The sequence below is a fragment of the Eumetopias jubatus genome, unplaced genomic scaffold (assembly GCF_037043125.1).
Source record: "Eumetopias jubatus isolate StellerSeaLion01/CBP00866 unplaced genomic scaffold, mEumJub1_p1.0 scaffold_1, whole genome shotgun sequence".
Classification (NCBI taxonomy): domain Eukaryota; kingdom Metazoa; phylum Chordata; class Mammalia; order Carnivora; family Otariidae; genus Eumetopias; species Eumetopias jubatus.
The window spans coordinates 2,214,574-2,237,820 of NW_028274807.1; the positions used below are offsets into that span (position 1 = coordinate 2,214,574).

Here is a 23,247-nt window from a genome sequence, read left to right on the forward strand (position 1 = left end):
TCAGTCCTAGAAAGCAAGCTTGGGGGTGGAGTGCAGGTTTCTTGTTTTAGCAGGTCATTGGGGGCCACAGTGGAATACCTGGGTGTTGAGGGCTGGGTCTCAGGCCCCATCTGGGCAAGAGCTGCCGTGGAGTGCTCTGCTGGCTGAGCACCACCAGGCGCCTCTGTGCTTGGAGGTTTATTTGGTTTCTATATAACGATGATGAGTCATGATTTGTATGCAGCACTGTGTCAGTGTCCTGTGGCTTCAGTAAGAAAGCCCCAGAGACTGGGCGGCTTCAACAACAGAGATTCGTTCTCTCCCAGTTTGGAGGCTCAATGTCCGAGATCAAGGATTGGAGGGTTGGTTCCTCCTGGAGCCATGACAGAGAATCTGTCTCATGCTCTCTTAGCTTTGGGAGTTTGCTGGCAATCTTGGGGTTCCTGGGCTTGTACAAGCATCTCCCCATCTCTGCCTGCATCCTCACACAGCGTCCTCCCTGTGTGCCTGTCTGCATCCACATTTTCTCATTTTACAAGGACGCCAGTCGTATTGGGTTAGGACCCCTCCCCCCCGTGACCTCATTGTATCTTGATCATCTGTGATGACCATCTTTCCAAATAAGGTCACTTCTGCAGGTACTGGGGGTTAGGATTTCAGCATCCTCATGGGACACAATTCGACTTTTAGCAAGCACCTGCTCTGAAGCAGACACAAGGCCAGAATCTGGGATGGAAGGAAAGGTGGTGCAGGTCTCCTTTCTTGGGGACTGCAGTCCACAGCAGGTGAAGGATGGGGCGCAGGTGGCACATGGCATGACGGGCCAGCCGCACCTGCACATCTTCTGCTTGTCTGGGCACAGCTGAGTTCATGGACCACTTTGTGCTTTTGTGTTGTTTACAGAATAATTATAAAAAGAGTACAGTGTTTACACATGCTCTCACCCAGCTTTCTCTAGTAACATCTTACGTATCCACAGATCAGTGACAAATCTTAGAAATCAGCATTGGTGCATTACTGTTCACTAAAGAACAGACCCATTGCCCACATATGTCACCTCTCTGGTCCAGGACCCCACATACATTTGTAAGGTCTCCCTAGTCTTCTCTAGTCTGAGACAGTTTCTTGGTCTTCCCTTATCCTTTGTGTCTTGACACTTTTGAAGAGCCCTGGTCACGTGTGTTTTGGAAATTTGGGGTTGTCTGAGGTTTCCTCGCAATTAGCCTGAGGTTATTATGTTTGGGGAAGAATCCCATCAAAGTAATGTGTCCAGTGAAGCAGGGGTACATGATGTTTCCGTGTCTTGTCACCAGATACACAATTATTTTTCCCTTTGTAATTAATAAATATTTGGGGTGGGGGAGAGTCTATAAGACTTTGCAAACATCCTGTTTCTGCTGTCATGTTTGTCCAGTGGTTTTAACATCCCTCTGGGGGCCACACCTGATGGTGAGTTTCTACTTCCCCATTCCATCTCTACTTATTAACTGAAATTCTTCTGTAAGGAGGAATTGCCCCTTTTCCTCCATTTATTTACCTGCTCTGCTTCAATTTATTTCATTATGGACTAACGAATATTTGTTTTATTATTTGAGTAATAATCCAGTATTATCATTATTTTCTCGTTCACATTGTTCCAGCTTTGAACCTTGGGACCTCCTTCATTTGGCTCCTGTACCTTTCAGCATGTTTCCAACTCCCCAACATCTCACTTTTGGTCCTAGCTCCTCTGGAAATCTCCCCATCCCATTCCTGGAATCAATCACTTCTCCAGCGAGCCCTGATCCTTTTAGTGGATAATGGTATTTAGAAACCACGATCTGGAGCTAGGTGTGCTCAGGGCTGCTGGGGTGTCACTTCTTTAGTGGGCAGAGCAAGGAAATGCTTGTGTGTGTGCTACCGGCCTGATCTCAGGGGGAGGCATTCAGTCCTTGTGCTCGCTGAGGTTTTGTCTAGATTAGCTTTCTCAGGCTAAAAATCTCCCTCAGTAATAACTGAGAGATTTTATCATGAATGGATGTTGGATTTCATGGAATGTTTTTTATGCATTTATTGAGATGATTATACAATTTTCTTTTTTAGTCTGTTAATATAGTGAATTATATTAATTGATTTCTTAAAGCCTTTTATTTTGAAATAATTAGAGATGTACAGGAAATTGCTTTGCAAGTATGAAGAGGTGCTGTGTACTTACATTAATTGATTTTTGAATGTTGAACCAGTCCTGAATTCCCAGATAAACCCCACTTGGTTGTGATGTATTGTCCTTTTTATATGTTGTTGGATTTGATTTGCTAATATTTTATTCAGGATCTTCATGTCTGTTTTTGTGAGGATATTGGTCTGTAGTCTTCTTTTATTGCAATGTCTTCAGTTTTGATAATGCCACCCCCACAAAAGGAGTTGGCAAGGGTTTCCTCCTCTTCTACTTTCTAGAAAAGATTGTGTAGAGTCAGTATTTGGTCTCCTTTAAATACTTGGGAGAATTTCCTGGGAAACTGGAGTTTTCTTTAATAGATATAGGACTTTCTGGTCATGTGTCTCTTCTTTAATGAAGTGCCTACTGAGGAGTTGGTCCATTTCATACAAGGTTTTGAATATATAGGCATAATGTTGTTTGTGGAGGTCCCTCATTATCCTTTAAATTGTGAAAAATAGTTGGTAATAGCCCATCTTTTGTTCTTGATACTGGTAAATTATTTCTTCTTCTTTTTTTTCCCCTGGTCAGTCTGGCTAGAAGTTTATCAATTTTATTCATCTTCTCAAAGAATCAACTTTGGTTTCAATTGATCTCCTCTGTTTTTCTTGTTTTCACTTACATTGAGTTATGTTACATACAATTACACTGACTTATCCTTCCATTTTCAAATTTATTAAGTCAAAGCTTAGACAGTTGATCTGATACCTGTCTTCTCTTCTAATGGAAGCACTTAGTACTATAAACTTCCTTCTCCTTTAGCTGCCCCCACCAACCCTCTGTGCTGATAGCCCTGATCTATTGGCCCTTTCTGGCTCTATTCTCTCTTCATATTTGAAGGGCAATAGAGTTGATGAGGACTCTCACACAATGGGATTGGAAGGCAGGTAAACCTCTAGGTGCTGAGCATTTGGACTTCCACATCCTACAGCCTGAGGCCACTATAGCTGGATTCATCCTCTGTTCCTGTTCTCACTTGCCAGGAGGACGTGAGATAAGGGACCATGGAAAGCTGGCTGGATTGCAGAGATAATCATGCCTGGCAGGAGAGAGTGGTGTTTTTATTACAAAGGTCCCTGGGGGCAGGGACTGGCGCTTCATCTTTGCCTCTCCCACCTCTCAGCTCCTGGCAGAGGAGACTAAGAGGTGGCATTTTGAATCATTAGAGACAAGTTCTGTGGGTGGGACCCTGAGGGCAGCTGAGCATCCTGTCCCGGGAAGAGCTCAGATCAAACCCCCCTTGTCCCCGTACCAGCCTTGTGGTCTGCATTATGCGTGCACTTTCGCCTCCTGAATGTCCACATGCCCAGTGAGGTCAGGTGCTTGTTATACCTAATGAACAACATTCATGAAAGGTGAGAAAAGAAGGTTCTGTTTTGGGTTGGCAAGTGTGGGTCCAGCAAGTGGACTTGTTCCCAGACTGTGTGTGGATTTTTCTGTGCCAGCTGATTAAGGCACCCCACCGGATGTCCTATTGCCGATTTACGTAAGGTGAACTTAACATCGGCTGTGTACTAGCCACATGGATCTTACTCAAGAGTCCTGCTTAGCCAGCCCTGGCAGCCTGCAATCCTGCAGGCAAACACATATCCTCCCACAGGCTCATGTGGGAAACTAATAGTCGACCTAAAACGGGCCCAGCACAGGGCTGACTGCATCATGAGGGATGGGCCATCCATTTCCAGGTCAGTCACTGTGAAGCTGTCCATTTCTGGGGAGCAACTTCTGCCTGCCAGACAGTATTTCTAGTCCTTCCTGCACCCTACAAGACAGGAGGATACCATCCCCTGTTGCTGATGAGGACACTGAGCCTCAGAAGGCCCATGACAAAAGCTGCAGGACATAGTGCATCCCAGGAGAGCTGGGAGCAAAGGCCACAATCCTTGCTATACCATCTGCTTGGTCCTTTGGGCAATGTTGTGCACCCTGAGAACCCTTTGACTTTGGCAGGTGACTGAAGTGGATGCGTATGGATTTAAAAGTATTGATGTGTGTAGAGGGTTTAGTGAGGGCTGGCCACAGAGCACTCTATTATGCCTTTGAGAGGTGATTCTTGGTGTTGCTGCTACTTTGGCGCTCCCCTGAGGCTTCAGTGGCTTAATTGCCACACTGCCTTTGCCTTCCCAAGGCTTCAGATGCATCCATGCTGCAGCCCCAGAGAGTCCAGGAGTTCCGCTCAAAGCCCCATGTGCCAATCTGTTCTACATTCCATGACTTCCTTTAAAACAAGTTAAGACATTCTGCTATGAACATTGGGGTGCATATGGCCCTTCTTTTCACTACATCTGTGTCTTTGGGGTAAATACCCAGGAGTGCAATTGCTGGTCAGAGGGTAGCTCTATTTTTAAATTTTTGAGGAACCTCCACACTGTTTTCCAAAGTGTCCGCAATAGCCAAACCGTGGAAAGAGCCGAGATGCCCTTCAACAGATGAATGGATAAAGAAGATGTGGTCCGTATACACAATGGAAGATTACTCAGCCATCAGAAAGGATGAATACCCAACTTTTACACCCACATGGATGGGACTGGAGGAGATGATGCTAAGTGAAATAAGTGAAGCAGAGAAAGTCAATTATCATATGGTTTCACTTATTTGTGGAACATAAGGAATAGAATGGAGGACATTAGGAGAAGGAAGGGAAAAATGAAGGGGGGGGGATATCAGAGGGAGAGATGAACCATGAGAGACTATGGACTCTGAGAAACAAACAGGGTTTTAGAGGGGAGGCGGGAGGGGGGATGGGTTGGCCCGGTGACGGGTATTAAGGAGGGCACGTACTGCATGGAGCACTGGGTGTTACACGAAAACAATGGACCGTGGATCACTACACCAAAAACTAATGATGTATTGTATGGTGACTAACATAATAAAATAAAATTAAAAAAAATAAAACAAGTTAAGAAAAGCAGGTTTGAACACACAAAAGGGACATGAGTTATTTTCCCATGCATACTTTATCTTTACATTGTTTTCCTATTTCCTTTTTTTAACCATTATAGTAGGAGAAAAATGATCTCTTTCTGACTCGTATTGACTTGAGCATTTTGTCATATGTAAGCCCTTTGGGTTTCTTCTTTTTTTAGGTTGCCTTTTTTTTTTTGAGGATTGTTCTTATATTTTCCTTGTCGATTTTCAGGAGCTCCCTGTTCCTTCTGTAGTTTTCATGGTATGGCAAACACCTTTCTCATTCTGTCCTGGGACTACTGGCCTTCCCCATTGTGTCCCTCCTGAGCAGATGTTCTTGTTTTGATGTGAGCAAGTATAATGACTTCTCATGGTTTGTGTTTATTGAGCTTGGTTGGGGAATCATCTGTACCCCAAAGTCACAGAGATGGCTCCCAACCCTCCCTCTAACTTGGAAGTTTCACCATTCTTCCCCTCCTGGAGGGGTGAGCTGTATATACTGTTTGGGGAAGAGTTCAGTTTGGTTTTCTCCCCACAGATACCCAGCTTTGCCATCACTTTCTCCCAACAACACCTCCCTCCCCACTGATCTGTGTGGACTACTGGCCATGGGTGTTCAAGTTCTCCATCTCTTCTCTCTATGGGTCCACCTGCTTCTTCTTGGGCCTAAACTGGCCTGTTTTGTGATGATGGCTATACATTCAGTCTTACTGTCCCATAGAGCAACACTTATAATACCCTAACCTAAATTCCTAGAAATAAACTCCTCCTGGGCCCTGGGCACACAATTTAAATCAATGAAATCCACAGAGTAAGGATTTCTTGGCCATTTAGTTCTGCTCCCTTTCCACCTCAGTGGTAGAGCCCCTTCTTGGAGACCATCTAGAGTGCAGAATCCACCTGGCTGAGGGGCTGTGCCTCACACCTGCACCCCCAGCCAAGGCAGGTGGCTTCTTCTGAATAACCTGGGTCTTGATGGGCTCCAGTATAGAAAGCCTTTCCAGGGAACAGTTCTGGGGCATGAGGACCCTGGCTCCTGGTCAAAAATCCTGTGCGTGATCTATCAGGCCCAGCCAAGGGCAATCACAAAGGCTTCACCCAGTGGAGGGCATGAGACAGCCCTGCCACACACCAGGCTTGGGATGCTGCCAGGACACTGCCATCCTGGGGGAACTGCAGCAGGGACCCAGGCCTACCAGCCCCACTTGGAGGCCCATCTGCATATGTAGCCCTGGCACCTCCATCAGAGGCCTCCTTGTAGGATGCCTGGAACCTATTTCTGCACCCCCCCACCCCGCCGCTCTGACTCAGTACCTGGTACTTTTCCACACCCAGCACTCCCTCCTCCTCCTTTCTGGGCCCCAGGGCTCATCAACCCATGAGAGGCTTTCATCCTGGGCTCCTGGGCATGACCCCCACCACATGCTCTTCTGTGGGGGGTGGGGGTTCAGTGCTTCCTGTGGCTTTAGCCACTTGCTCATACTGTTGCAGTAGGCGATTGAAGTCTTCATCACTTCTGCCAGTGTGGCTTGCTGCTGTAATTGTCTCCCCCTCAGCTGGGTCCCTGACGGGGGAAGTCACTACCATCCCATGTTACAGATGAGCAAACTGAGGCTCTGAGAGCCTCAGTGAGTCAGTTGTGGGCCAGACCTTAAGACCTTGAGGCTGGTTTAGGACCTTACGTGTAGCCAGTTTTGAGTTCATGTATTTGTGGCTCCGACCACATCTCTGCTGAATGGTAAGGACCTTGAGGACAAAAGCTATTTCTGAAGCTGCCCTTTCTTCTTTCTTTCTTTCTTTCTTTCTTTCTTTCTTTTTCTTTCTTTCTTTCTTTCTTTCTTTCTTTCTTTCTTTCTTTCTTTCTTTCTCTCTTTCTTCTTTAAGATTTTATTTATTCATTCGAGGCACAGAGATAGAGAGAGAGAGAGAGAGAGCATGAGCAGGGGGAGAGGCAGAGGGAGAGGGAGAAGCAGGCTCCCCGCTGAGCCAGGAGCTGGACGTGGGACTTGATCCCAGGATCCCGGGATCATGACTTGAGCCGAACGCAGATGCTCAACAATCTGAGCCACCCCAGCGCCCCTGAAACTGCCTTTTCAAGAAGCCTTTGTAGAATAAACAGAGACCACTTAAATGAGAAGAAGCAAAGGCTGTTTATTCCAAGCTGGCTATAATAGGGGGTCCCCCACCAGCACCGGGTTTGGCAGAGACTCACAGCAGGGGAGGGTGAGAACTTCTAGTGGAAAAAGAGAGGCTCAGGTGGGCCCCACGGGGGCTGTGGTATGGGTAAGCTACACATAGCTACCTCAAGGCGGGGCTGCCCATGTGATTGGTTAGGGGTTAGGGAAGGGGTCCGTTGTTGGCCAAGTCCCGGCTGTTTGGGGCTGATGGCTTCCAGGCTGGCTGGTGTGGAGGCCACCTGCAGGTGGCTCGGCCAGGGTCTGCTTGTGTATACAGCCTCTCAGGGTGAATACAGCAGGTGCAGCGAATGTGTGTCTAACTGATTAATTTGCAGAGCTTCATCACTGTGTGCGTTCTAACCATCTTGCGGTGGCTCTGACTTTTGTAGACTTGGTCACTCCTCATCCCTGCATCCAGCAGGAACGTTTCCAGGGAGGTACAAAACTCTCTGCCCGTGTTAACCTTGGAAACCCTCCAACTGTGTGTGCAGACTGCAGACAAGGCATAGGTGGAGAACCGGATGAGGATGACTGAGCATCTGTGAGCAAATCCTGCTCATCTGTATGGGCTGGAAGGGCAGGGGTGGGGCAGGGGGAGAACAACCAGGAAGGGGCTATTCAATCAAACAATGGAGGGAGAGGCTCTCCCTGGGATTAGCCAAATTCGAGGTTCCCCTGCTGCTAATGCACCCTGATTGCCTGTGCCCGGGGCTCAGCCAGGCTGCAGCATGTTCTGGGTGCTGGCAGCCTCTCTGGGGGTAGACCCGCGTGTCCTGAATAAGAGGCCAGACCCTGGTGGGGCCTCAGCTGAAACCACCGGCCGGTCCCAGTGTCTCTCAGCGTTTTGAGGGTGAATTTAGGGCCCAGTGTTTACTTAGAGCCTCACACGCTCCAGGGACCCCGACCAGACACAACCCCACAGTGCTGGCCAGCCCGAGGGCTCGCCAGAGTCGGTCCGGCGCACAGGCTCGCCCCCCAGATGCCCGTCTCCTCGCTAGAGTCGGGCTGGGACCCTGTGCCGACACACACAGCTGCTTCCAGGGTGACCGCTGCCCTTGGAGGGCATAGACCCTTCTCCCGCGAGCGCCCCCACTGTTGCTGCACGGAGCGGCTGCGTTCAGCGCATGCTCAAGTGTCCCGTCTCCGCGCTCTCTGCGTGCGCTTCGTAACACAGAAGTAACAACAATGCGAATGTACTGCCCCCTCCTCACAGCGCCTCCCAGAGGTCATCGGACGGTGTCCTCCCGACACTGTTCAGGCCCCCCTCCCGCCCCACTGGCCCCCACGCTGTGCACACGCTTCCACCTGACCGAGATCAGCAGTGTGCCCAGTGCAGGCCGCTCACCTCCCGCCCGCCCGCCGTTCCTCCACCGCGAGCGCGGCCACATCCGCGTCGTTGTCCTCTCCCGAAGGACCTCAGTGTCCCCTGCTGTGCCCAAGCCTTGCTGCTGACCTGCTCTGTACCCTGCAGCCAGTCCCTGGGGACGGGCAGGTGTGCTCTCCGTGGCGCTCCTTGGGTGCTGTTGGCCAGGCTGGGCGGGTCCGCGGTCTCCAGTGCGCTCGCTGCCCCCTCCTGTGAGCCCTGGGGACACAGCCCTGCCAGGTTTCCTGTTGGGGGCGTTTATTGGGTAGCGAGAGCGTCTAGCTCCGTGCTGGCCGTTCTGATTCCTCCGCCTGGCCCCCGGGGCCTGAGGGCGCTCAGCCCGCCCCCTCCTTGTGCGGCAGCCCTGCAGCGTGCTCAGGACCGGTCTCTCCCGGACTCGACCACACGCCCGCGGCTCACTTTAGATGCCGTCTTGTCATTTCTTCTCTGTACTTGGGTGCCTGTCCTCGGCACTCCTGTTTCAGAGACAGTTTTCCTTTTTAAATTCCCTTGATTTAAGGGAGGAAAATGTGCTCAGAACAGCAAAGGCCCTCTTGTCTCAGAGCTCCTCTCTGCCACGGGGATGGCCACCTGCCATTCTCATGCTGCTGCCCGACTCTGTGCTTCTTGCAAAAATCAGGTTGTTGTCCTCAATGTCAGCCACCCCCCCCAGAGGCTGGAAGTGACCCAAGACCCCCACACCCACTTGGGCCACAGCCCTTGTTGCTTCAAGGAAGATCGCTGGTTTGACCCCTAATGGAGGGTGTCCCTGGGGTTTCTGGATCCTTCTGTGGGCTGCCTGAGAGCTGTGGGCCAGAGTCGGCCCCAGCCCCTGGGGTCTGGTCCAACGTGACTGCCACGGCGGCCATGTGACCCAGGCCCCTGAGGGGGAGCGATGCTCCCTGGCCTCGTTGAGAAGGAGCTCTCCGCTCTGACTGGTCACTTGCTGTCCTTGCCCACATTCGGAGAGCGGAGGGCTGGGTGCCCTGACTCTGCCTGAAGGCCTTAGGGGTCTTCCCAGGGGCAGGGACTCAGTCACATCCTCTGTGCCACACCAGCCTGGGTCAGGTGTGGAGGGGATGAACTTAGCACGCAGGGCACCTGCAGGCTGGCAGACGCCCCCAGATATTAGCCATCTGTCATTGCCAGCAAGGCGGGGGGTTGGAGCCAATACAGGCAGGACAGGGTGCCCGGTCCACAGGGCCAGCCAGCATCTCTACCTGCCTGGGATGGCTGTGGTTCCCTGGGTTTTGTTGGTGATGGTGACCCTGCTTTGAAGATCGTTTGCCTTGGTAAACCACACGGACCAGTCAATGGCTGACCGAATTTCCTCCTACTTGGAGCCCACCATTAACCCGAAGTGGCGATGTGCGCTCCCGGGGGAGAGTTCGGATTCCCAGGGCCCAGCACCTGTGTGCTACAAGCCACTCCTGCTTTGGGGCCGGTCACTGTCTCTGCCCACAGCCTCCCTGTGAGCGGCGGACACGCACCTCCACGGCTGTGGCTGCAGACACGGCCGCATTCGAACACTTCTCTGGCTGGGCACTAGATTTCCCTGGACTGTCCCCTGCCACTTTCTACCCGGTTCACTTCAGTTGGGCAGATACTGATTTAGCAACTACCGTATGCACTTCTGGGAATACGGAGACGCCACAGTGTCTGTCCCGGACGGGCTGCACACTCGGGAGAGGACACAGGCCACTATGCCCCAAACCAATGCAACGTGGTACATGCCACGAGCCTCCTAGGCTGTCACAGCACAGGAAGACCTTGAGGACCCTGGTCACAGGTCTCTTGTCCAGGGAGGCTGCCCCATCCTGGAAGGGCTCCTCGAATCAAGGGACCTTGGCTCCTGTTGGGAGGGAGGGTGGGCTGTCCATGGCAGACCACACTGGGCCTCAGGGCAGCCTCCACTGTCATCACCGCAGGGCCTGCCTACCTTGCTGACCGAGCCCTGTGGGGAACTAAATGTGGGCTCTGGGCCCAGCACCCCCTTGTCAGACCCAGGCCCCAGGAAAGCCCCTGGGCCTGAGGGGGATGGCGCTGGGAAAGGTTGATTCATTCCTGTGTGCCTGGTCATTTACCCCAGGCCACGGCCAGGCATGGGGTGGCTGGGTCGGCCAGGGTCCAGGCGGTGGCCCCGGGCTCTGCCCCAAGCCAGCACCTCCCTTCCAGGAGCCGGGCCCCACGAGCTGGTCCAGAAACAGCCCCTCTGGCCACAGATGCTGCCATTTTCCTTTCCTATCATCTGGCCTCAAGTGAGGCCAAGCCAGCCCGTCAGCTATGTTCGATGACCTTGAACTGTAGGGCAGAGGTTCTCCGGGGGCATATCTGCCTCTCTGTGGTGTGTGGGAGGAGTGGTGCCCAGTTCCAGGGCGGCCTGCAGGTCACACCAGGGGCCCCACCCTTCCACGGCATGGGGGACACGCGTCACGGAGCCCCACTGAGAGCATAGGGCATGCCACGCTTGGTGGTCCCTGGACTGGTGGAGCCTGGCTCCCGCTTGCGTGCACTCCCTGGGGCCAAGGCTGGGACCCATCCTTCCTCTCTCCCTCTCGCACGCCCAGCATAGCGCGTGGCCATCGACTGGGACAGTGTGCCACGGAATGTGCTTGTGTAGCTCCTTCTGGGCAAAACCCGGGGTGGGGGGGTCCGCAGGTGCATCGTTGACCCTTGGGGCCTCAGTTTCCCCACTGGTAAAGGGGAAACTCATCGGGGCCCGCTTAACCCACCTGTGGTTTCCCTGACACAGACCTGCGCCCCCTGGACATCCTGGCAGAGGCCATCCCTCCACATGGCGCCGCGGGCGGAATCAGGGTCATGCAGGCCCACGGCGTTCGAGGACTCCAGCTCTCAGCCGCCGCTCCCCACGCCTTGAGCTTCCCTGCGTCGAGGATTTTCTTCCGATGTGACCTCTTCCCTGAAGAATTTTCAATCGTCATAACCTTGAAGGTTCCCAATCTTCCCCCGAAGGTCAGTGACGCTCTTTACTCCTGTTTCTGCGTTACACCCTCACCGCCCGAGCATGCGGCCAGCCACTGCTCCCGGGCTCCAGGGTCTCGTTGGGGGGGGTCAAGAGTGGCCGCCCTGATAGGTAGTGAGGTCCCCATCACAGCGACTGTGCAGGCAGAGCTCTGGGACCATTTGCTAGGTGTTTGTCCTGGTGATTCCTGCAACCATAATTTTTCTGGTGGGCTGACCTGTCAAAGGCTAGGCATAATGCTTAGAGTTCCTAGTTTGACATCTTTCCCCGGGAAAGTAGGCAACCAAATAATAAGAGCACGCCCTTTGGGATCTGATTACCTGTGATCTGCAGTCCCATCCACCCCAGACGCAGCTAACATTCCCGTCCCCCCACTCAGCTGGACGCCCCTGAAGGTGGGGGCCCATGGTGCCCACCGCCGCTTCCCCGTGGGGCCGGGACCGTGCCCATCACGGTGTGTGACCACGTCAGAGCCCTCAGTTAAGTAAGGAAAGCTCTTCTGCCCTAACACGGAACCTCCTTGTTCATTTGCTCTGGGGAAGGCGACGCTGCCCTCCGTGCCCTGTGGACATCTGCTCTCGAAAGCCCTCTCGTTCGTGCCTTCGACTCTGCTGAGTTTGCTGTTCCAGTCGCTGTGTTTCCTCTGTTCTGTAATTTCCATTTTCTTCTGTCTTATATAAATTCCACTGCTCAGCCTAAAGCCTCCATCTTGTCAGCTACTGTCCTGAGCACAACTCTAGTATTTGGTCACAAGGACTCCATTCTGTGGACGACTTCCACGTGTGTCCTGCCCGAGGAGTAGCTCTGCTGTCCCCTCCCTCTTTCTCTTTTCTACCACGCTCAGTGGTGCTCATGTAGAACTGATGTTTCAGGAACATCTTTTACCCCAGGGCCTCCACAGAGGGTATGAAATGCAGCGCGTGTGGTGCACACATTCTATCCCAGAGGTCACACTGCCCAGGGGACTCAAATTATATCACTCGGGAAGCATCTTTTATACAAGTGGCTTTATTTCTGTTGTTTTGAGCACATTTTGTTAATGAAATAACACTGACCTTATTTAAATAAACGTATGATAATTTTAGAAACATATCTTATACCCATGCATTTACAGAGTATATTGAATGAAGGACAATGTGGTGAAACCCTCATGCATGTAAATAACACTGTGGGTTTTCGCATGCATATAAGGGCTATTCTAAGAAACGTTTCTAAACATGTGCCGCCAAGGAGTGGTTTTTTTTTTAAGTTTTTATTTAAATTCCAATTAGTTATGTACAGTGTAGTATTAGTTTTAGATGAACAATGCAGTGATTCAGTACTTCCGTACATCAGGACAAGTGCACTCCTGACTCCCCAGCCCCTATTTCCCCCATTCCCCTGCCCCCCTCCTCTCTGGTGACCACAAGTGTGTTCTCTAGAGTTGAGTCTGTTTCTCGGTTTGCCTCTCTCTCTCTCTCTCTTTTTTTTTTTTTGGTCCTCTTGCTCATTTGTTTTGTTTCTTAAATTCCACATATGATTGAGATCATATGGTATTTGTCTTTCTCTGATTGACTTATTTCACTTAGCATAATAATCTCTAGCTCCATCCATGTCCTTGCAAATGGCAAGATTTCATTCCTTTTTAAGGCTGAGTACTATTCCATTGTGTATATGTGACATCTTCTTTATCTACTCATTAGTCAACGGACACTTGGACTGTTTCCCTGGTTTGGCTACTGTTGAAAATGCTCTATATACATAGCTGTGCATGTATCCCTTCAAATTAGTGTTTTTGTATTTGGAGGGTAAATAGTAGTGCAGTTGCTGGGTCGTAGGGTAGCTTTATTTTTAACCTTTTGAGGAACCTCCATACTGTCTTCCAGAGCGGCTGCACCAGCTTGCATTCCCACCAGCAGTGCACGAGGGTTCCCCTTTCTCCACAACCCCGCCAACATCGGTCGTTCCCTGACTTGTTAATTTTAGCCATTCTGACGGGTGTGAGGTGGTATCTCATTGAGGTTTTGATTTGCATTTCCCTGACGCCGAGGGATGTTGAGCACTTTTCATGTGCCTGTTGGCCATCTGGATGTCTTCTTTGGAGGAATGTCTGTTCATGTCTTCTGCCCATTTTTCGATTGAATTATTTGTTTTTTGGGGTGTCGAGTTTTACAAGTTCTTTATAGATTTTGGATACTAGCCCTTTATCTGATATGTCATTTGCAGATATCTTCTCCCATTCTGTTAAGTTGCCTTTAGTTTTGTTGGTTGTTTCCTTTGTTGTGCGGAAGCTTTTTATTTTGATGAAATCCCAATAGTTTATTTTCGCTTTTGTTTTCTTTGCCTCAGGAGAAATATCTAGAAACATGTTGGTTTGGCAGATGTCAGAGGAATTACCGCCCATGTTCTCTTCCAGGATTTTTATGGTTTCAGGTCTCACATTTAGGTCTTTCATCCATTTGGAGTCTATTTTTGTGTGTGGTGTAAGGAAATGGTCCAGTTTCATTCTTCTGCATGTGGCTGTCCAATTTTCCCAACACCATTTGTTGAAAAGACTGTCTTTTTCCCATTGGACATTCTTTCCTGCTTTGTCGAAGATGAGTTGACCATAGAGTTCAAGGTCCATTTCTGGGCTCTCTATTCTGTTCCACTGAGCTATGTGTCTGTTTTTGTGCCGGGACCATACTGTCTTGATGATGACAGCTTTGTAATAGAGCTGGAAGTCCGGAATTGTGATGCCGCCAGCTTTGCTTTTCTTTTTCAGGGTTGCTTTGGCTTTTTGGGGTCTTCTGTGGTTCCATACAAATGTTAGGATTATTTGTTCCAGCTCTGTGAAAAATGTTGTGATATTTTGATAGGAATTGTGTAAAATGTGTAGATTGCTTTGGGTAGTATAGACATATTAACAATATTTGTTCTTCCAATCCAGGGGCATGGAATGTGTTTACCACTTCTTTGTGTCACCTTCAATTTCTTTCCTAAGTATTCTATAGTTTTCAGATCTTTTGCTTCTTTGGTTAGGTTTATTCCTAGGTATCTTATTGTTTTTGGTGCAATTGTAAATGGGACTGATTCCTTGGTTTCCCTTTCTGCTACTTCATTATTAGTGTATAGAAATGCAACAGATTTCTGTACATTGATTTTGTATCCTGCCACTTTACTGAATTCATGAATCAGTTCTAGCAGTTTTTTTGGTAGAGTCTTTTGGGTTTTCTAAAGTGTCATATTGTCTGCAAATAGTGGAAGTTTGACTTCTTCTTTGCTATTTGGATGCCTTTTATTTCTTTTTGTTGTCTGATTACTGAGGCTAGGACTTCCAGTAATATGTTGAATAACAGTGTTGAGAGTGTGTTCCTGACCTTAGGGGAAAAGCTCTCAGTTTTTCCCCATTGAGGATGATGTGGTTTTTTCGTATATGGCCTTTATTATGTTGAAGTATGTTCCCTCTAAACCTATTCTGTTGAAGGTTTTTATCATGAATGGATGTTGTACTTTGTCAAGTGCTTTTTCTGTGTCTATTGAAATGATCACATGATTCTTATCATGTCTCTTATTGATGTGCTGTCATGTTGATTGATTTGCAAATATTGAACCATCCTTTATATTGAATAAATCCCACTTGATCGTGGTGAATTATTTTTTTAATGTTTTATGGGTTTGATTTGCTAGTATCTTGTTGAGAAGTTTTGCATCCATATTCATCAGGGAGATGATCCATAATTCTTTTAGTGGGGTCTTTATCTGGTTTTGGTTATCAGGGTAATGCTGGCCTTGTAGAATGAATTTGGAAGTTTTCCTTCCTTTTCTATTTATTGGAGTAGTTTGAGAAGAACGGGTATTAACTCTTCTTTAAATATCTGGTAGAATTCTAACACCTAACAAATTAGGTGTTAACTTGTTAGTATATAGTTTTTCATAATATTCTCTTACGATTGTTTGTATTTCTGTGGTGTTGGTTGTGATCTCTCCTCTTTCATTCATGATTTTGTTTATTTTGGTTCTTTCTCTTTTCTTTTCCTTTTTTTAAAGATTTTATTTACTTATTTGACACAGAGAGAGCACAAGCAGGGGGAGCGGCAGGCAGAGGGAGAAGCAGGCTCCCTGCTGAGCTGAGAGCCCAACGTGGGCTCGATCCCAGGACCCTGAGATCATGACCTGAGCCGAAAGCAGACACTTAACTGACTGAGCCATCCAGGCGCCCCATCCTTTCTCTTTTCTTTTTGTTAAGTCCGGCTAGGGGCCTATCAATTTTATTAATTCTTTCAAAGAACCAGCTCTTAGTTTCATTGATCTGTTCTACTGGGGGTTTTGTTTGTTTGTTTCTGTATTATTTATTTCTGCTCTAGTCTTTTTTTAAACAATGTTATTTATTCGAGAGAGAGAGAGAGAGAGAGAGAGAGAGAGAGAGAGAGAATGAGCAGGGGGGAGAAGCAGAGGGAGAGGGAAAAGCAGGCTCCCCACTGAGCAGGGATACCAGTGCAGGGCTCAATCCCAGGACCCTGAGATCATAACCTGACCGGAAGGCAGACACCTAACCCACTGCACCACCCAGGCTTCCCTATTTCTGCCCTAATCTTTATTATTTCCCTTCTTCTGCTGGCTTTAGGCTTTATTTGCTGTTCCTTTTCTAGCTCCTTACGTGTAAGGTTAGGCTGTGTATTTGAGACTTTTCTTGTTTCTTGAGAAAGGCTTGTATTGCTATATACTTCCCTCTTAGAACCACCTTTGCTGCATCCCAAAAGTTCTGAACTGGTGTGTTCTCATTTTCATTTGCTTCCATGTATTTTTTTATTTCTTTAATTTCCTGGTTAACCCATTCATCCTTTAGTAGGATGTTCTTTAACCTCCATGTATTTGTGGTCTTTCCAAATTTTTTCTTGTGTTTGACTTCAAGTTTCATAGTGTTTTGGTCTGAGAATATGCATGGTATGATCTCAGTCTTTTGGTACCAGTTGAGACCTGATTTGTGACGTAGTACGTGATTTACTCCGGAGAACGTTCCATGTGCAGTCAAGAACAATGTGTATTCTGCTGCTTTAGGATGAAATGTTCTGAATATATCGTTAAGTCCATCTGGTCCAGTGTGTCGTTCAAAGCCCCTTGTTTCCTTGTTGATCTTCTGCTTAGATGATGTGTCCATTGCTGTGAGTGGGGTGTTAGAGTCCCCTGCTATTATTGTATTATTATCAACGAGTTTCTTTATGTTTATTATTAACTGTTGTACATATTTGGATGCTCCCAAATTAGGGTCATAAATGTTTACAGTTGCTAGATCTTCTTGATGGATTGTCCTCTTTATTATGACAGTGCCCTTCTTCATCTCTCGCTGCAGTCTTTGTTTTAAAGTCTATCTTCTCCCATCTAAGTATTGCTACTCCAGCTTTCTTTCGATGTCCTTTTGCATGATAAATGTTTCTCCATCTCCTCACTTTCTGCAGGTGTTTTTAGGCCTAAAACGGGTCTCTTGTAGGCAGTGCTCAGTGATTTTTTAACAGCCTGATTGAGCTACGACCCACATACCACACAATTCCCTACTTAAGGTGTGCTACTCAGTGATGTTCAGTGTACCCAGCTTCTGTGAAGCCTTCACTGTGGGCAGTTTGCAATTTGCCACCACTTCAGGAGGAAGCCCTGTGCCCTTCAGCTACCCCACCCCTGCACCAGCAACAACTAGTTTACTTTCTGTCTTATCGGTTTGCCTATTCTGGACATTTCACATAAATGGAATGCATTCACATATATACGGTCTTGCTCCTGGCTTCTTTTATGTAGTGTGTCTTCAAGGTTCATCTGTGTGAAAGCGCTCATCAGTACTTCATTCCTTTCTATGGCTAAATAATGTTCAACTGTATGGACATACTGCAGTTTGTTTATCCATTCATCAGTTGATGGACATTTGGGTCATTTCTACCTTTTGGCTACAGTGAATAGTACATGAATATAAACATTCATGTACATGATTTTGTGTAGACATATATTTTTAATTCTCTTGGTCATATACTTAGGTGTGGAATTGCTGGGTCATTTGGTAACTCTATGATTAACTTCTTTTATAAGCAAGGAGCAGAGGGAAAGGGAGAAAAATCTTAAGCAAGCTCCATGCCCAGCACAGAGCCCAACATGGGGCTTGGTCTCACAACCCTGAAACCATGACCTGAGCTGAAATCAAGAGTCAGATGCTTAACTGACTGAGCCACCCAGGCGCCCCTCTAACTTTTTAGGACCTGCCAGACTGTTTGCCAAGGTAGCTGCACCATCTTGCAATTTCTCCACATCCTTGTCAACACTTGTTATGACCTGATTTTTTATTCTAGCCGTCTTCATGGGCAGTAAGTGGCGTCTCACTGGGGCCTTGATTTGCATTCCCTGATGAATAATGACGTGTGTTTTTTTCATGTGTGTGTTGGCTGTTTGTCTGTCTTTTTGTAGAAATATCTATTCAAGTCCTTTGCCCAGTTTTAATTGGATTATTTTCTTTTTTTACTGTGGAGTTATAAATTCTCTATGTATTTCAAATAGAAGACCCTTATCACATATGTGATTTGCAAATATTTTCCCCTATTCTGTAGATTGTCTTTTCACCTTGGTAGTGTCCTTTTTTAAAATTTTTTAAAAATTTGATTATGTTATGTTAGTCACCATACAATACACCATTAGTTTTTGATGTGGTGGTAGTGTCCTTTGAAGCACAAAACCTTTTAATTTTGATGAAGTCAGATTTATCTTTTTTTTTCTTTTCTTGCTTATACTTTTAGTGTCATAGCTTGGAATCCATTGCCAAATGTGAGGTCATGAAAATCTACCCCAATGTTTACTTCTAAGAGTTTTATAGCTTTAGTAATTTTGTTTTGGTCTTTGGTCCATGTGAGTTAATTTTTGTACATGGTGAGAAGTAGGGGTCCACTTCCTTCTTTTGCACATGGATGTCCAGTGGTCCCAGCATCCTTTGTTGAAGAGACTATTCTTTCCCTATTAAAAGAAAGGGAATCCCTTTCTTAATCCCTTGTTGAAATCAATTGACTATAGATATATGGGTTTATTTCTGGACTCTCAATTGTATTCCACTGATAAATGAATAAATACCAATTTATTGTCTAACCTTATGCCAGTAGCACACTGTCTCAATGACTAGCTTTGTAGTAAATTTTGAAACTGAGAAATGCAAGTCTTCCAAATTTGTTCTTATTCAAGATTGTTTTGGCTTATTCTGCATTCCTTGCAATTCCATATTAATTTTAACAGCAACTTGTCAGTTTGTACTAAGAAGTTGCTTGGATTCTGATAGGGATTGCATAAATATGTAAATGGGAGATTACTGCCATACTCACATGTCAGCTCTTCTCATCCTTGAACAGAGATGTTTTCCCACGGATTTAGATTTTCTTTAACAAAACAAAAATGATGTTCTATAGCTTTCAGAGCACTAGTTTTGCAGTTATCTTGTTCCTAAGTATTTATTCATTTTATCTAATTTATGTAAGTTATTGGCATACAGTTGTTCATAGCATTTCTCTGTAATCCTTTTTATTTCTGTGAGGCTGACATCAGTGACCCTTCTTTCATTTCTGATTCTCATCATTTGAGTCTTTTCCTTCTCTTTCTCTCTTTTTCATGATCAATGTAGCGAAAGGGTTATCAATTTTATTGATCTTTTCAAAGAGCCCGTTTTATTGATTTTTCTCTATTGTTTTTCTATTCTCTGTTTCACTTATTTATGCCCTTTTCTTTATTATTTCCTTCCTTCTGCTTGTCTGCAGTGTGGAAGTTTAAGTTATTGATTTGAGACCTTTCTTCTTTCTTAATATATGCACTTACTAGCTATAAGTCTCTAAGAAGTGTTTTAGCTGTATCCTGTAAGTTTTGGTACTTTGTTCTTCACTTTCTTTCATTTAAAAGTATTTTATGATTTCCCTTTTGATTCTTCTTTGACCTTTTGGTTATTTAGGAGTGTGCTGTTTAATTTATGAATCCCATTTTTTTTTCTGTTACTAATTTTTAATTTCATTCCATTGTGGTCAGAGCACATATTTTGTGTTCTATCCATTTTAACATATTGGGGTTTGTTTTATGGCTTAACCTATGTTCTATCCTAGAGGATATGCTCTGTGCATTTCTGAAGAAGGGTATTCTGCTGTTGTTGGCTGAGGTGTCTGACAGATGTCTGTTAGGTCTTGCTGGTTTATAGTGCCATTCTTTGTGTCCTTGATCTTCTCTCCAGTTGTTCCACCCATTGTTGAAATTGGGATATTGAGGTCTTCAACTAATATTATTGTTTATTTTTTCCTTTATGTCTGTCAGCTTTTGCTTTGTGTATTTTGGTGCTGTTATTATTTGCATATATGTTTATAATTATTACATATTCTTCATGGATTGACATTTTTATTATTAAAAAAGTCCCTCTTTGTCTTTAGTAACAATTTTTGTTTTAAAGTCTACTTTATCTGGTGTTAGTAAAATATTAATATTTTCTTATGGCTGCTGTTTCCATGATATATCTTTTTCTATCCTTTTACTTTCAATCTAGCTCTATCTTCTACTCTAAAGTGTGTCTCCTGTAATGAGTGTATAGTTTAATCTCAATTTTATCCAGTCTAACAATCTTCCCTTTGATTGTATTAATTAATTCACAATTAATGTTATTATTGATACATAGTTGATCCTCATTATTCGTGGATTTTGCATTTGCAACTTCACTTACTCACTAAAATTGATTTGTAACCTCAAAGTCAATACTCACTGTGCCTTCACAGTCCTTCGTGGACATGCATAGAGCAGCAAACATTGGGTGTCCCCCCATGGGTGTTCCCAACTGAGGTCAAACAGCTCCACATCTTGTTTCAGCTCATGCTGCAAACAAGTATCCTGTGCTATTTAGTGCCACATTTTCCATGCTCTCGTGCTTCTTATTGGTGATGTCACTGTTTGAAATGGCATCCTAAGTGCAAGAAGGCTATGATGTGCCTCACAGGGAAAATACATATGTTAGATAAGCTTCGTTCAGGAGTGAGTTATGTTGCTATTGGGAAGTGACTTCAGTGTTAAAGTGTCAGCAATGAATATTAAGTATTCACTGTGAAATAATAATGTGTATTGACATACATATATACATTTTATCTGTCCCTGGTTCTTGCTAATATTTGGTCTTTGACACTAGTTCCTGAGATCAAGCTCCTAAATCCCTTGGAATTTCCTGGGTGGTAGGAATGATTTTTGTTATAACGAGGTGATTCTTAGTGGCTGCAGGATGGGGACTACTCACCAGAAAGACCAAGCTTTGATTAGAAGCTTGGTGCTTTCAGCCCCATCCCCATCCTCAGGAAAGAGGAGGGGGCTAGAAATTGAGTTAATAATCAATCATGCCTGCATGATGAAGCCTCCATAAAAACCCCAAATGTATGGAATTCTGAGAACTTCCAGTTTGGTGAACATGTCCACATGCCAGGAGGGTGGTGCACCTCAATTGCACGGGGAGAGAAGCTCCTTTGCTCGGGACCCCTACAGACCTCACTCTCTATCCCTCCACGTGGCTGTTTGTCTGTATCCTAAAAATATCCCTTGCAATAAGTCAGCAAAAGGAAGTCAGCTCTTTTCCTGGGTTCTGTGAGCTGCTTCAGCAAAATATTGAACCCACGGAGGAGTTCATAGGAACCTGTGATTTGTAGCCGAGTCAGACAGAAGTTGTGGGTAACTGGGCCTCTACTGCTGGCATCTGAAGTGGGGCCAGTCTCATGGGTCTGAGCTCTTAACCTGGGGTTCTGCACTAGGTTAGTGTCGGAATGAAACTGAATTTTGGGACACCCAGAGGGTGTTAGAGAGCTGGTTGGTGGGAAAAACCCACATACCTGGTGTCAGAAGCATTACAGGTGAAGGAAGACACTGCGTTTTTCCTAGGCACACATAAAAGGAGGCTCTGTATTGATCGGTTGATGAAAATGGGACCAGGGCACACAGGAAGCTAACTCTAGTTCCCATAGGAGCGATGGGTCAATATTTGCTAATCCAGCGTGTGAGGTGGTTTTCCGTAACACGGTGGCAGCCGGTGGTATGAACGGGCGGCAGCTGGATCTTGCCGGTGGCTTCGCTGTCTTGCTTCCTCTGTGTCTCGTGTCTTTTGTGTGTGTTCCTCTCGTCCTCCTTTGGTGCACTCTTTTGCACTTAGCGAATATTTTCTTAAGCAGCATTTTTATTTCTTTAATGATTTCTCACTTTTTTTTTAGTTTTTCCTAGTTTTGCTCTGGGGCTTCCATATGTTTATTTTAACTTAGCAGAATCTGCTTCCGATTTACACTAAGTCAATTCCAGTGGCGTAAAAACATGCTCCTTTTGTACAGAGCTCCATCTTGTCCCTTCGTGGTCTTGCTGTTACATAAACTCCACCTGTCATTGTTAAAAACCCTTCAATGTATTGTTATAATTATTACCTAATATGCTTTTATGACTTCTAAAAAGCTGAGAGAAGACAGGAAAGCAAGTATTGTACTTCTATAATATACTCGCCTTTTTATCGTTTCTGGTTCCCTTCACGTGTTCCTGTGGATCCGAATTGCCCCCCGCGGTCATTTCCTCTGCCGTACACAGCTTTGCCCCCCCTCGCCTCCCTCGTATTGTCTAACACATCACGTCACACCACGGGCCCCGCAGTGCAGTACGTGCGTCCTGTTGTAGGCAGCTGCTTTAGTCAGAGAAGCAAACGATGTAAGACTCAGTGAAGGAGAAAAACATGGATCCACACCTTCTGTTGTAATCACATGACCACCTTGACTGGCATGTTTCGCGTCCTCCTGTGGATCAGAATTCCCGGCTGGGGTCACTTGCTTTCAGCCTGAGGGGTTCCCCTCAGTGTGTTTTTATAAGGTGGGTCTTCCAATATCAAAATCCCTCAGTTTTTATTTATCTGGGAATGTATTTGGACTCATTTGTAAAAAATAACCTTGTTGGATGGAGGATTCCTGATTGACAACTTATTTGGAGTGCATTGAGCTTCCTGGATGTGTAGATTAAAGTTTTTCAATAGATTTGGAAGGTTTTAAGCCATTAGTCTTTGAGACAATAACATTTCTCCACTGAGGACTGACTATCATGCGGCCCCCAGGACAGCCCCCAGTCCCACCCATTAGAGGACAGTGAAGCTTTCAACCCTGAATCCCACTGGCCCCCAACAAGCCCTTGATGGAACCCTGCAGCTCAGAGCATCACCAAGGGCCTTGCCCTTGCCCCTTCAGAGACTTGGCAGAGTATAGTAGCCGAGCGTCCATGAAGACATGAGGGACCATGCCAGATGCTGTGTACTCACCAGGTCTCAGGTGCGGAACCAAGCACAGGGGCATGAAGCGATGAAACAAATGCATTGCCCATTGTGGTCATTCCTACTGTGCTAGCCCGCATCCACGACCGTGGCCCCTTCTGTGAGCCAATGTCTGCTCCCAGGACACTTTCTTCATACCTGCCCCGGGGCTCACTCCTGGGAGACACATGCCCCATCAACACCCACTACAACCAGCAGCATCAACCCACGAAGTGCATACTGCCCCATGGCCAGGCTGGCTCAGCGTCGTCAGCCCTGTCCACAGCTGAGCATCTCTCCCTTTGCTCAAAGCACAGATTCTAGGATTACTGTACCCTCATCCCTTCCCTTCGGTTAGAAGAGCACCCCCCTCCATGG

The 23,247-nt window shown here is 46.6% G+C and overlaps 1 protein-coding gene across 1 annotated transcript in view; it reads left to right on the forward strand.

Annotated features, from left to right (window-relative positions):
* Positions 1 to 23,247, forward strand: part of TSPEAR (thrombospondin type laminin G domain and EAR repeats) — a 163,297-nt gene that overhangs the window by 98,302 nt on the left and 41,748 nt on the right. Inside the window, exon 2 of the mRNA XM_088023642.1 lies at positions 11,376 to 11,596. Within this exon, the coding sequence (XP_087879768.1) occupies positions 11,376 to 11,596 (221 nt within the window). The remainder of the gene's footprint in view (positions 1 to 11,375; positions 11,597 to 23,247) is intronic.